The sequence below is a fragment of the Phyllobates terribilis genome, unplaced genomic scaffold, assembly GCF_046119375.1.
Source record: "Phyllobates terribilis strain yellow unplaced genomic scaffold, ASM4611937v1 Scaffold_3__8_contigs__length_932513732, whole genome shotgun sequence".
NCBI classification, from domain to species: domain Eukaryota; kingdom Metazoa; phylum Chordata; class Amphibia; order Anura; family Dendrobatidae; genus Phyllobates; species Phyllobates terribilis.
In genome coordinates, this window is record NW_027362763.1 from 471,167,275 (window position 1) to 471,181,083 (window position 13,809).

Below are 13,809 nucleotides of genomic sequence, written 5' to 3' on the forward strand. Positions count from 1 at the left end.
GGTATGGTCATTTAATTAAAGAAAACTGCCTGCCAAAAGTTTTGCATATACTATTTATTGATCACAACATAGAGAGCAATGCATTGCTAACAATGCCATAACTTTTAGTATTTTGTAGCATAACCTCTTGCTTTAGTTAATGCACCACATTGATGGGGCATTAAAGCCACTAGGGTATTCAAGACATCTTGAGGGATCTTGCTCCATTCCATTTTGCAAATCTGAAAATAATTCATCTTTATTGCTATGGGTACGGGCTCCAACTAGGTTGCCCTAACTCATCCCAAAGGTGCTCTATAGGTTGTAAATCAGGTGATTGGCTTGGCCATTGCAACAGGAGAACATTTTTCTTTGCTAACCAATTTTTGACTAAATTGGATGTGTGCTTAGGAACATTGTCTTGCTGGAATCTCCATCCCCTGCTTAGTTTGCTTTGGTTTTACCATGTGGCAGCATTACATTCTCCAGTATATCCTTGTACATGGTAGCATTCATATATCCATCAATTCTTTGCAGAGGGACAATGGCAGATACAGAAAAATAGCCCCAAATCATGACATTGCCACCACCATGTTTCACTGTAGGTGTTTGGTACCTTACATCATTAGGTTTTCAAATTGGGCAGTATATATAGTGCTTGCCATCACTACCAAATAGATTGAACTTGGATTCATCCAACCACAACACCTTAGACCAATCTGTCGCGTTCTGTTGCCTGTGTTCTTTGGCAAACTCAAGTCTGTCCTTCCGGTTCTTTGCAGAGATGAAAGGCTTCTTGACTGGAACTCGTGCATTCAGCCCTACTGCTCTTAGCTGTCACACCACAGTTTGGGCCTCACTTTGACCCCATATTCTTTGTTTATTTCGTGTGAAATCTGTACAGCACTTTTATGGATATCAGATACTGACTTTTCTTAATAATGTGATCAACTTTGGAGGAAGTTTTCCATGGTCGTCCACTTCTAGGTTTTTCAGATGTTCCATAACCTTCTTTTTCTTTCTTTAATATACATGATACTTTACTCAGAACAGTTGAATTATCTTCCTGACGTCTAGTGATAATTTTGGCTTTGTCTTTGCCACCTCAAAGCGCACACTTACACAAAAAATAAATACATTTTAGTCTAAATTCGACTACCCATGAAAAAATATGCCAAACATTTGGCCCAGCAAATGTTGAAAACTAACACATAAAGGGATAAAACAATATTAAACACAATAGCTGACAACCATTTGTTTCCGGTTTACTAAAATCACCAGGGAAATGGCATCACAGCAACCAGACAGAAGTAATCACACTTTAAAAAAAATGCTAAACTTTTGGTTGCCACTGTACATATTCCATGTTAAGACTATAGTCATGTGTCTATCTTGGAAGAGACTGTACTTTAATGATGAGAATCTTTAATTTCTTATTTCATATTTTTCCTGTAGAATATTTTTGGGCTCATATATTTGTAGGGTATTCTATAGCTCATATGCCAATCATCTCCTATAAGAAAAGTGTGTGGAATTGAGGGGTGCTTCCTACTTTAGACATCTATGGCACATCTGACAAGTTGGCGAGTCCCTTCAAAGAAAAATGTCTTCTAGGAGGAGCATCCAGGAGACAACTAAACAGAGGATTTCATTGCTCTCATACACTTCTATGAGGCAAGAAATCCGCTCTTCTGCTACTAGACTAGAAGACCCCTGTGCAAGGACAAGGCGAATCAGGCTGAGTCTCCACGCTATGCTCCTATCTGTTTTACTAGATAACATAAGTTAGAGCAAGGAATGTAATATGTTGGACTGCTGAGTTAACTTTTCATAAAAGGTTCTTAAAATGGTGTGTAGAGGATGAGCCTGGTCTTACACCGTGCAACAATAAGGTAAATATGCATGTGGCGCTGTGTAAGTGACTGTACAGGAGCAGAGTATGCCCTCAGAAAATTACTGATGTATTCCATGGAACAGAAGGCTTTACATATTAGATTTCTTTGAAACTCCTCATGTTGCTTGTAAAGTGTAATTTATAATCTTTTGTAGCGATGTGATAGTTAATGAAAACATAGATTATGTACGATTTGTGCACAAGCTGCATTACCTATGAAAGTCTTAAAAGTACCATGTCAATTTATTAAATATATATATTTTTTTATCAGGGCAATGCATATCCAGGTTCACAAACAGAAAGGTGCCATATTGTGTCAAGTTCAATCCTGATCCAGACAAACAGAATCTATTTGTGGCAGGGATGTCTGATAAAAAAATTGTTCAGGTGAGTAGCAATGTAATTGACATAGCTTTTATGTTTTTAATAGAAATTTGTCACCAGGTTTTTACTAATCCATTTGAGAGCAGCATGATGGAGGGGAAAAGAACCTGATTCCAGTATATCCGTGCATACTGCACTGCTTGCTGTCATTTTGATAAAATCACTGTTTTATCTGCCTTGGATCTACCAGTTCTCTGAATGCTGAGCTCTGTATAACCCCCGCCCACACATCTGATGGCCAGCTTTCTGTGTATACTGTGCATAGGCAGAAAGCTGCCAGTCAATGGTGTTGGCGGGTTTATATAAAGTTCATGAGTATGGAGAACTACCGGACAGCACGTTTACTAGCGCCATAGGGATAATCTTTTGATGATAACGAGTGATTTTATCAAAACTGCAGCCAGCAGCCCAGTGAGCGACACATTGCTGGAATCAGGGTCTCTGTCTCTATATTATGTTTTGCTGCGATTAGGTAGCAAAAAACTGATGACAGATTATCTGTAAGGCTGTGTGCCCACGATGCGGATTTCATGCGTTTTTGGTGTGGAAATTTCCGCAGCGTAGACGCATGGTAAGCCTTCTGCCATGGTCCCCTATGCAATTCTGCACTTTCAATGCCCATGCTGCGGATTTTTCCGCAGCGTTTAGCTGCGCTCAAAAATCCGCAGCATGTCCATTAATTTTGCGGAAGCGCAGCGTTTTCGCCGCCTTTGACTTGCATTAGAAAGCGCCAATGCCGCAAGACTGCATCTGTACTTGCGCAATTGGCGCGTTCTAATGTGCGGATGGTACCTGGGTGTAGAGGAGAGGAGAGTCTCATCCACACCCGGGTACCATTAAAAAATCTGTAAAAAAAAAAAAAGAATAAAATAAAAAATAAATGTATACTCGCCTTCTGGCGGCCCGTGCTGTGCTCCTCCTTGCTTCCCGGCACTTCACGCGACGCTGACGTCGGCAGGTCTTTCAATTCACCGCTGCCGGCAGCTGGGACCGAGCCAAACAAGCCAGCGCGGGCCATCGGAGGGTAAGTATATATTTATTTTTTTATTTTTTACCATTCTTTTACGGTCACACTATATAAATCCATGCCGGTTGGATGGATTTATATAGTGTGACCAAGTTGTCACAAGCACTTTCCAAGTGATGCTAAAATCGCTTTGAAAGCGCTTGACAACCCGCATGCGGAAATGTCAGTAAATAACGCTCCATTTCCGCTTGTCCCTGGCAGGAAAACGCATGTACAATCCGCATGTACAATCCGCATGTACAATCCGCATGTACAATCCGCATGTACAATCCGCATGCTTTTTTTTCTGCCAAGGAGATGCAGAAATGCTCAGGAAAAAATCCGGAGCATTTCTGCATCGTGGGCACATAGCCTAAGTGGGTTTTGCTCTCTTTGTTCAGCTGTTTTCTTTTTCTTTTAACCTTCAGTTGCTGCACAAACAGATATAATAGAAATGTAATTGTGTTGTTGGCTTGTGTACCTGACTTTTTACCCAGCTCCTATTACTGATAATCAAGGTTAATTCTAACAAAAACAGCTCAGGTAAAGATCAGACCTGTTTGTTTCAATTACTACTTTAAATATATATTATAATGTGTGTGTGAAAAAGTATTTGCCCCCTTCCTGATTTCTTATTCTTTTGTATGTTTGTCACACTTAAATGTTTCAGATCATAAAACAAATTTTAAGTATTCGACAAAGGTAACACAAGTAAACACAGAATGCAGTTCTTAAATGAAGGTCTTTATTGTTAAGGGAAAAAGAAATTCAAGCCTACAGGGCCCTGTGTGAAAAAGTGATTGCCCCCTAAACCTAATAACTGGTTGGGCCACCCTTAGCAGCAACAACTGCAATCAAGTGTTTGCGATAACTGGCAATGAGTCTTTTCCAACGCTCTGGAGGAATTTTGGCCCACTCATCTTTGCAAAATTGTTGTAATTCAGTCACGTTGGAAGGTTTCTGAGCATGAACCACCTGTTTAAAAGTCATGCCACAGCATCTCAATCAGATTAAGGTCAGGACTTTGACCAGGCCACTCCAAAGTCTTAATTTTGTTTTCTTAAACCATTCAGACAAACATGTAAAAGAATCAGGAAGGGGACAAACACTTTTTTCACACCACTGTGTGTGTGTAGGCAATTAGCAAGACAACCCCTATAAAGGAGTGGTTCTGCAGAAGATGACCACAGACCATTTCTCTGTCGTCATCCATTTTGGCTGTTTTGGTCACTTTTACATTTTGTCATTGCTCTCATCCTAGACCACAAATGTCAGACTCTGGCCCGTAACACCAGAACCACCACCACTATGTGAGGCCATTATTCTGTATGCAGGAATTTGTGGGGCCCTTTATACTGTATAGAAGGCTATATGGGGCCCATAAAACTAGGAGGACTATGTGGGGCTCATTATACTGTACATAGGACTATGTGGGGCCCATTAAACTGTATGGATAGCTATGTGGGGCCTGTATACTGTTTGCCAAAAAAAAAAAAAAGCATGGACCGCACCTCCAAAAAATCATACATTTGATCTAATTCCTCTCAGCAAAAATATATATATAACTGAACATGAGGTTCTTAAGTTTAAAATTCTGGTCAGACTGTATGAAGCCCACTGCCACGTCACAACAAACCTCGTAGTGGGTCTTAAAATTTCCTGCCTAAGAGAAGCAGCACCGTGCGCCAACCACAGCGACAATGCACCAGCAGGGCGGGCAGCCTGGTGCCTCACAACACCGATGCTGCAAGACTGAGTCCCCATGACTCCAGACCACGCCACGCCACCCCACAAGCACAAAACCACAGCAACAATGGTTGACACACTGCACCAACACTGCATGAAAGGAGCATTTCTACTGACCTACCTCAAGCTCTCAAAGGCTAGACCCTAACGTAGGACAGTCTGTGGTGCAACGTTGGTGGATGCAACGAGATATGATGATCCTGATGTGCTTGATTGGATTTAGGTCTGGGGAACGGGCGGGCCAGTCCAAAGCATCAATGCTTTTATCATGCAGGAACTGCTGACACACTCCAGCCACATGAGGCCTTGCATTGTCATGCATCAGAAGGAACCCAGGGCCAACGGCACCAGCATATGGTGTCACAATGGGTCTTAAGATCTCATCCTGATTTCTAATGGCAGTCAGGGTACCTCTGGCTAGCACATGGAGGGCTGTGCAGCCCGCCAAAGAAATGCCTCCCCAAACCATTACTGACCCACTGCCAAACCGGTCATGCTGGAGGATGTTGCAGGCAGCAGAAGTTCTCCACGGCATCTCCAGACTGTCACGTCTGTCACATTTGCTCAGTGAAAACTTGCTCTTATCTGTGAAAAGCACAGGACGCCAGTGTGGAATCTGCCAATCTTGGTGTTCCCTGGCAAATGCCAATCGCCCTGCACGGTGTTGGGCTGTGAGCACAACACGCACTTGTGGACGTTGGGCCCTCATGGAGTCTCTCTTTATGACCGTTTGAGCAGATGCATGGATGTTAGTGGCCTGCTGGAGGTCATTTTGCAGGGCACTGGCACTGTTCCTCCTTGCACAAAGGAAGGAGGTAGCGGTCCTGCTGCTGGGTTGTTGCCCCCCTATGGCCCCCTCCACGTCTCCTGGTGTACTGGACTGTCTCCTGATACAATAATAATAATCTTTATTTTTATATAGCGCTAACATATTCCGCAGCGCTTTACATACATTATCGTCGCTGTCCCCATCGGCGCTCACAATCTAGATTCCCTATCAGTATGTCTTTAAAGATATCTGCTCCATTCTCTGGATACTGGGCTGACAGACACAGCTACCCTTCTTGCCACAGCTCACATTGATGTGGCATCATGGATGAGCTGCACTACCTGAGCAACTTCTGTGGGTTGTACTGTAGACACCGCCTCATGTTACTGTATATCTATGGGTGAGAGCAATGACAGAATGCAAAAGTGACCATACCAATAGCCAAAAAGGATGAGGACAAAGAAATGGTCTGTGGTCACCACCTGCAGAACCACTCCTTTATAGGGGGTATTTTGCTAATTACCAATCATTTCTACCAGTTGTCTGTTCCATTTGCACAACAGCAGGAGAAATTGATTCACAATCAGTGTTGCTTCATAACTGGACAGGTAGATTTCACAGAAGTGTTATTGACTTGCAGTTACATTGTGTTGTTTAAGTGTTCCCTTTATTTTTTTGAGTAGTGTATATTTTATAGCGTGTATGTATGTACATAAATATATATGTACTTTTTTTTTCATAATGCATTGTAGTTTTGCTAGTGCTAAATTTAGGTTCTCTTGGGTTTGATTTTGAAACGTAATTACACCAGATCGTAATACAACACAAAATAGTTGATTAAATAAAATTTACTATTTGTCTACTTGACATCAGCATCATTTTGCAAATGTCCTATTCGTCTGTTAGAATGTTTTAAAGGGTTGTCCACTACCAGGACAACCCCTTCTCAATCTGAATGTTTGCCCTTGTTAAAATAAAAACACTTATACTCACCTCTGGCGCCGTCACCGTTTCAGCAGTGTTGGCACTCGCGTTCCCGGGGCTTACATGAGGATGTTACGTCACATGAGATCTGCTGTCGGCCTCTCACTTGCTCTTGATTACTTATATGTCCGAAGGCAGGGACAGTGACGCCAGCGCTGATTTGGATAACTTTTGAACTTTTTAATTAAAAAATCTTAACCAAGCCACCCGTGATTGTTTGAGGCAGGTCTTGGCTGGTAATGGCTGTGTGTTACAGCCGTGTATGGGGCGAGCTCACCCTATGAGCCCTCTCCATACACTGGCTTCCCACTTGTGCCATGATGGGGTTAATAGCTCTTAAAAGAGAACTTTTTTTAAATTTTTTTTTAAAGATATTAAAAAAAAAATGTGCCCTTTTTTTCACCGGCTATACATGGGGCTTAATTTTGATGCCTAAAGACACCCCTTCCAGGGAATCCTTTGAGCCACGCCCCTTGTAAAGACCATAAAATTGAGCACTTACTAAAACCACCCATATCTCTCGAACCATATGGCGGATTTGAAAAAACAAAAAATGGAGTACTCACGGAAGCAGTGGGAATGAAATAAGAGCATATTAATTTTGTTCTGGAGACTGGTCGTATTGTGAATTTGTCTTAAAGGGGTTGTCCAGTCAAAATTGAGAAGTCTGCAGTCACTGTGTGTGACTGCAGACTTATGAATCCCCCCAGCGTACGCACTGTGCGGGGTTTGGCCGGTTTCAGACCTGGGACCAGGAGGGTATGTATGAGTTATACATGGCCCCGGCCTCGCTCTCCATACACTTGTATTGAGTGAGGCTGCGCCCTGGCTGTTTGCGTCACTAGACGGGGCTCGGCCTCAGCTCACTGGCTGTTTGCGTCACTAGACGGGGCTCGGCCTCAGCTCACTGGCTGTTCGCGTCACTAGATGGGGCTCGGCCTCAGCTCACTGGCTGTTCGCGTCACTAGATGGGGCTCGGCCTCAGCTCACTGGCTGTTCGCGTCACTAGATGGGGCTCGGCCTCAGCTCACTGGCTGTTTGCGTCACTAGACGGGGCTCGGCCTCAGCTCACTGGCTGTTCGCGTCACTAGATGGGGCTCGGCCTCAGCTCACTGGCTGTTTGCGTCACTAGATGGGGCTCGGCCTCAGCTCACTGGCTGTTTGCGTCACTAGATGGGGCTCGGCCTCAGCTCACTGGCTGTTTGCGTCACTAGATGGGGCTCGGCCTCAGCTCACTGGCTGTTCGCGTCACTAGATGGGGCTCGGCCTCAGCTCACTGGCTGTTCGCGTCACTAGATGGGGCTCGGCCTCAGCTCACTGGCTGTTCGCGTCACTAGATGGGGCTCGGCCTCAGCTCTATACAAGTGAATGGAGTAAGGCCGCACCCGCTGGCCAGGGTGCCGGTCTGAAACTGCATGCTGCTGGGGGGATTCATAAGTCTGCAGTCACACAGATAACCTCTTTAAGCCACTTCCACTTCATGGCTGGTCAAGCAGTCCCTCTTAAGTTCACTTGATATCCGCTTACTTGCTACAGTTATAAAGGCTTTCTGCATTGAGGATGACTCACAGAACTATGGTTGATTCGTGTAAAGTACACTGCAGTTCTGCTGATAAGTTAGAATGTAAGTGACACGTTCCTGTGTTTGTATGAGTTGTTATGGTTTGTACTGTCGGACTGTCCTGGAGTATATCCATATTCCGTTTGGGCAATGATGTCTTCACCATTCAATCTTACAGTGGGATAGTCGAAGTGGAGAGATTGTCCAGGAGTACGACAGGCATCTGGGAGCTGTCAACACAATTACCTTTGTGGATGAGAACCGGCGTTTTGTAAGCACTTCTGATGACAAGAGCTTGAGAGTCTGGGAGTGGTAAGTCCCACATTTAATCCCTCATCTGCAGTATTCAGCGCATACTATATAAAATGGATTGGTGCAGGCATGAACACTTCTTGGGGATAAGCAAACCTCTGTCCCATCTATGCTTTAGTCTTCCAGATGGAATTGATTGTAAATGTCACAAAGTTTTTGTTTTTCTGTTCCAGTGCTGCATACATTTGCATCTGTAATTAATGTTGAACAGCTTGTGCCTGTTTTGACAACTGCAGTGTATTTACTACAGTAATTGAATCATGTGCCTGAAGAGGAGCCGCTTTGATAAAATGCCGTTCCTCCGAGCAGTCTAGAGTCTATATTTGTACATGGTTAGAAGTCTGTTGGATCTGGAGATGAAGCTTTTATTTTTATAGTCCTTTTGTTTTCTCCTCAAATCTTTCCTTTGCTTTTAAAACTTAACCCTTCATCCCCCATGTTTCTGCACTTGTACATGATACCGGCCTTTCAGATTGTAGCAGACAAATGATTTTATCCTGTTGGCAAAGTCTTTAAAGGGGTTGGCCACTTTTTGACACCATTTTGGAAAAGCGACAAACTGATGCCTAATGGTATATGTAAATGCTAAAATCTCTCCCCTCTCCTCCAGGTTGAATCTCATGAGTACCCATATGACAGCTTCTCACTCTGCATGTGCAGGAACAGGCAGCCAAATCTTTTGACTGCATGTGCTAAACACTGTTCTACACAGAAGCGGGCACAGCAAGAGAGGTCGTCCTATGGGTAAATATTGTGGAGCCATAGACATGGCTATTGCCACACTTACTGGTTAGACAAGGCATATATGTGCAGAAGCAGAACTGTGTGTCCTCCGGGAAGAAATGAGGCATTTTAGCCTTTTCACATTATTTATGATGAGTGAAACTGGCTGGAAATGTCATTAACATATGGTTGGAGCAACATACCTTGCACAGAAATTGTAGAATTGTTTTATTTTGGACATTTAATACCAGAGATGCTTTGGTTTCATCACCAAATGTTTTTTTTTTTTCCCCTTTCAGGGACATCCCTGTAGATTTTAAGTATATAGCGGAGCCAAGTATGCACTCCATGCCTGCTGTTACCTTATCACCTAATGGTAAGTACGATTGCTAATGAAGCTCAATAGATGTCCTTTCTACATATTACATGTATCGTGTACATCTTACTGGAAGCAGACTGACAACTTGTAACAGCACTAGAATGCCACGTGGTAGTACACTGTTATACACACGTGGTCAAAATTGGTGGTACCCCTCTTTTAATGAAAGAAAAACCCACAGTGGTCACAGAAATAACTTGAATTTGACAAAAGTAATAATAAATTAAAAATCTATCAAAATGAACAAATGAAAGTCAGACATTGCTTTTCAACCCTGCTTCCACAGAATTTAAAAAAAATGAAACTGAAATAGGTTTGGAAATATGAAAAATTTATATGAAAAATGCTTGAAACCTTTTTAAATGCTTGGATACACCAACAGCAAAGTGCACTCTATAGTTATGGGAGACATATTTTCGGCATCGTGGTGCAGTGCCGGAGGTAATGCATTTACTTGCATTATGTCTGAGCATCAGCCCAAAATTAATATCGGCCAGATGGATTAAGTTTTATATGCCATGATCATCTTACTTCAGCGGTCCCAATCGCTAAAAGGCACATGCCACTTAATGAATTAGGTGCATCTCATACCTTGCACTGGCGTAATTTACTAAAGTGCTGTAAATTATGTTAAATCTGTCTTGCCCAGTTCTGCCAATTTTAGCAAAATGTACCAGGACTGACGTAACATAGCCAAAAGTCACAGCATGTTTGTGGAACTTCGTGTTGTGCAAAAAAGTTGCGACATTTGAAGGTGTTTTATGACAGAATTGTGCCAAAACAGAGTCCCCCCATCCCTCAAATGATATCAAGAGAAATGGAAGGGTGGACTGCGCAATTTGTGTGAAAGGTGTCTGGCTGGTATCTTAAGATATAAGGGAAACGTTCTTCTCTGGTATGTCCAAGGATCACGTAGAAGTGAAATGTTAGCATGTAAACTTTGACCTAATGTCATTTGTTGAATATCTCTCAGAATACGTACTTACTTTTCTTCACATTTGATTAACAGGTAAATGGTTGGCTTGTCAGTCCATGGATAACCAGATCCTCATTTTTGGAGCGCAAAACAGATTCCGATTAAATAAAAAGAAAATATTCAAAGGTCATATGGTGGCAGGTTATGCTTGTCAAGTGGACTTTTCACCAGACATGAGGTAATATTCGGTTACAATTCAGATTTATCAATATCCTTTAATCCTTTTACAACAATACAGATTTAACTTGGAATTTGTTAGTTCTCTGGGGTTGTCCAGTGATGACGATCCTTTTCAATGTCCCTATGCTATTGTTTGTCTCATGAGTGCTGCAGTAATGGAGTGGAGGGGTCAATATCACTGGTTGTGATGCACTAGTTTAGATTAGTGAGGTACCCTCACATATCAGATCTATGCAGCACACACGCTGTGCACACATGCAGATGATGACCCGCGTACATATCAGACACATGCAGCTGACACGTCACATATTTTAATCACTAGTGCATTGGACAAATGTTGGTAACATTATGCACATCAAGAATTTCAATCATCACTCTAAGGGGTTGTCTATTGCTCTATTTCCCCTGTAAAATAAAAACAGGCTATAATCACCTCCGACGCCTTTCCAGTGGCACTGGTGTTGGGGCCAATTTAGGCCTGCAGCCAATCAGTGGCTTCTTCACTCTCATTTCTTTTAGACGTAAACGACATCTGGAGAAAGTCAGAGTGGTTCTCACTTCTTCCCAATGTAAGTTTTTTTGTCTGAAGGAATTGAGAGTGAAGCAGTCACTGATTGGCTGCAGGGCTCTTGTGGCATGGCAGCCTCATGTGAGCCCCAGCGCTGATGTCACTGGAATGGTGGGTCCTGGTAGCTTTCTCTTCTGCCCTGCATAAACAGACTGATCAATATCAGAAGCAGAGAGAACTTTGCTCCCAAATCATCAAAACTCTCATGCCAGAATTCTGGCATAAAAGCTTTGAAAAGTCCTAAATTTTTTATTTTTCATTTTTTGCGATTTGTCATGTTTACGCCAGCTCCGCCGAAATAGGCAGAGCTGGGCGGGACGGGGGCTTAGCAACCGCGTCAAATTCATGACGAGTGTCGGAATTCGCTACACCAAAAATCTTACTTCTGGCGAGGTGTACACATAGGTGAACACTGCTCGTCCGATGCTCCTGATTCATGAAGAGATGTTCACCTCTTCATGAATCAGGAGCATCTGACTCCAGCACACCCCCTCATCAAGACCAGCGCGAACAATGCCAGTCTTGATGAATCGGGCCCTATGTTGCCACATAGTGAGCTTCCTGATCACTGAGAGAACTGTCAGCAGTCTCCACAATCATAAGAAGCTTCTCTCAGACTATAAGATGTGCACAATTTTTAGCAAGAAAAAAATCTTGCTAAAGAGTGCATCCTGATGGTCTAGAAAATGTGGCAAATGAAAAAATCAATATTTAGACACACTATGTTTTAACTCTTCATTAATTGAGACTTGATATAATCCTAGGAGCTATTGGTATATTCATGATCATAACTACTGTATTTCTTTTTGACCAGCTATGTGGTGTCTGGTGATGCTGATGGAAAGCTGAACATCTGGGACTGGAAGACTACTAAACTATACAGTAGATTAAAGGCCCATGATAAAGTGTGTATAGGTGCAGTATGGCACCCTCATGAAACATCCAAAGTTATCACCTGTGGATGGGACGGTCTCATCAAACTGTGGGACTAAATCACAAGTGCCTGTGCCGGATGAATGAACAGTTATTTTATTTAACGTACTTTAAACTTTGAGTGGGTGAACTACCAAGATTACAGAGCCGCTATTCTGAAAATGAATGGCCCACCTTGAAAGTAGATGGGCCCACTTCTTCTATCATATCTTTTTGAAGATTTGTTTTTCTCATTATTTACTGTGAGACTATAAATTCCTTAAAACATCAATGCTAAGCGTTCAGTGGCATCATGCAAGATGTGTGCGCTGTACTGTGTCCAGGTGGAGAAGTATCTTCTGCAGCAGGTGCAGTGTTTTGTTTCCATCTCTGTCCTTGTATGTGTATATGGAAGCTCAGACAAGCACATTATTAATCTGTACAGAAGTTTTATTTTTAAGTGAAAAATAAAATTGTAAATTGCTCTTTTATACATTCTGGCTTCTTTGCAGTTAATGTAATTTTAGTTATACAACTACTTTTTCTGCAGAGGAAAGCATTTTGTCATCTGTGTTATAACTCATGTTTTTCTAGTAACACTGATAAAGGCAATAAAATATCCATATGGATTCTGCTGGTGGCTGGTTTAATATGCTAGCAATCTTTCTTCAATACAAATATCTTGTAATATAATATATAGCACAAACGATCAGACGATCACAGCTCCAAGTCCCCCAAGGAAACTAATAAGAATAGTGAAAAGTAAAAAAATAAATAATAATAAAAAAAAAAAAATGTAAAAGTTCAAATTACCCCCCTCTTCCTCCAATGAAAATAAAAAAATACATGTGTGGTAAAAGTCCAATCTATCAAAATATAAAAAATAATTAACCTGGTCAGTAAACACCGTAAAATAAGAAAAAATTCAAGAACGCCAAAATTACATTTTTTGGGTCTCTGCAATACCACAAAAAATGCTGTAATAAGCGATCAGAATATCATCCCAAACTGGTATCAATAAAAACTGTCTTGCCCTGCGAAAAAAAAATAAGCAGTCACACAGCTCTATAGACCAAGAAAATAAAACATTATGGCTCTCATAACATGGCGACAAAACACCCACATTTTTTTTTTCATCACTAAAATTGATAGTTACCGGACTTGTACTGATATGGAGATACGACATGAGTATTTCATTTTTTTTTTAGATCTATTATTAGTAAGGCAAGATGCGGGTCGGTAAAAAAAAAAAAAAGTGTGTGTACATACATACATACATAGTACAGACCACAAGTTTGGACACACCTTCTCATTTAAAGATTTTTCAGTAATTTCATGACTTTGAAAATTGTCAAAACTATGAATTAACACATGTGGAATTATATACTTAACAAAAAAGTGTGAAACAACTGAAAATATGTCTTAAATTCTAGGTT

The 13,809-nt window shown here is 41.8% G+C and overlaps 1 protein-coding gene across 2 annotated transcripts in view; it reads left to right on the top strand.

The window, feature by feature from the left end:
- Window positions 1–12,864, top strand: part of CDC40 (cell division cycle 40) — a 58,270-nt gene extending 45,406 nt beyond the window's left edge. For both annotated transcript variants that reach the window (XM_073675852.1, XM_073675854.1), the window contains exons 11-15: window positions 2,145–2,260; window positions 8,502–8,635; window positions 9,658–9,734; window positions 10,747–10,891; window positions 12,276–12,864. In XM_073675852.1, the coding sequence (XP_073531953.1) occupies window positions 2,145–2,260; window positions 8,502–8,635; window positions 9,658–9,734; window positions 10,747–10,891; window positions 12,276–12,453 (650 nt within the window). In that variant the 3' untranslated portion in view covers window positions 12,454–12,864. The remainder of the gene's footprint in view (window positions 1–2,144; window positions 2,261–8,501; window positions 8,636–9,657; window positions 9,735–10,746; window positions 10,892–12,275) is intronic.
- The last annotated feature ends 945 nt before the right edge of the window (window positions 12,865–13,809 follow it).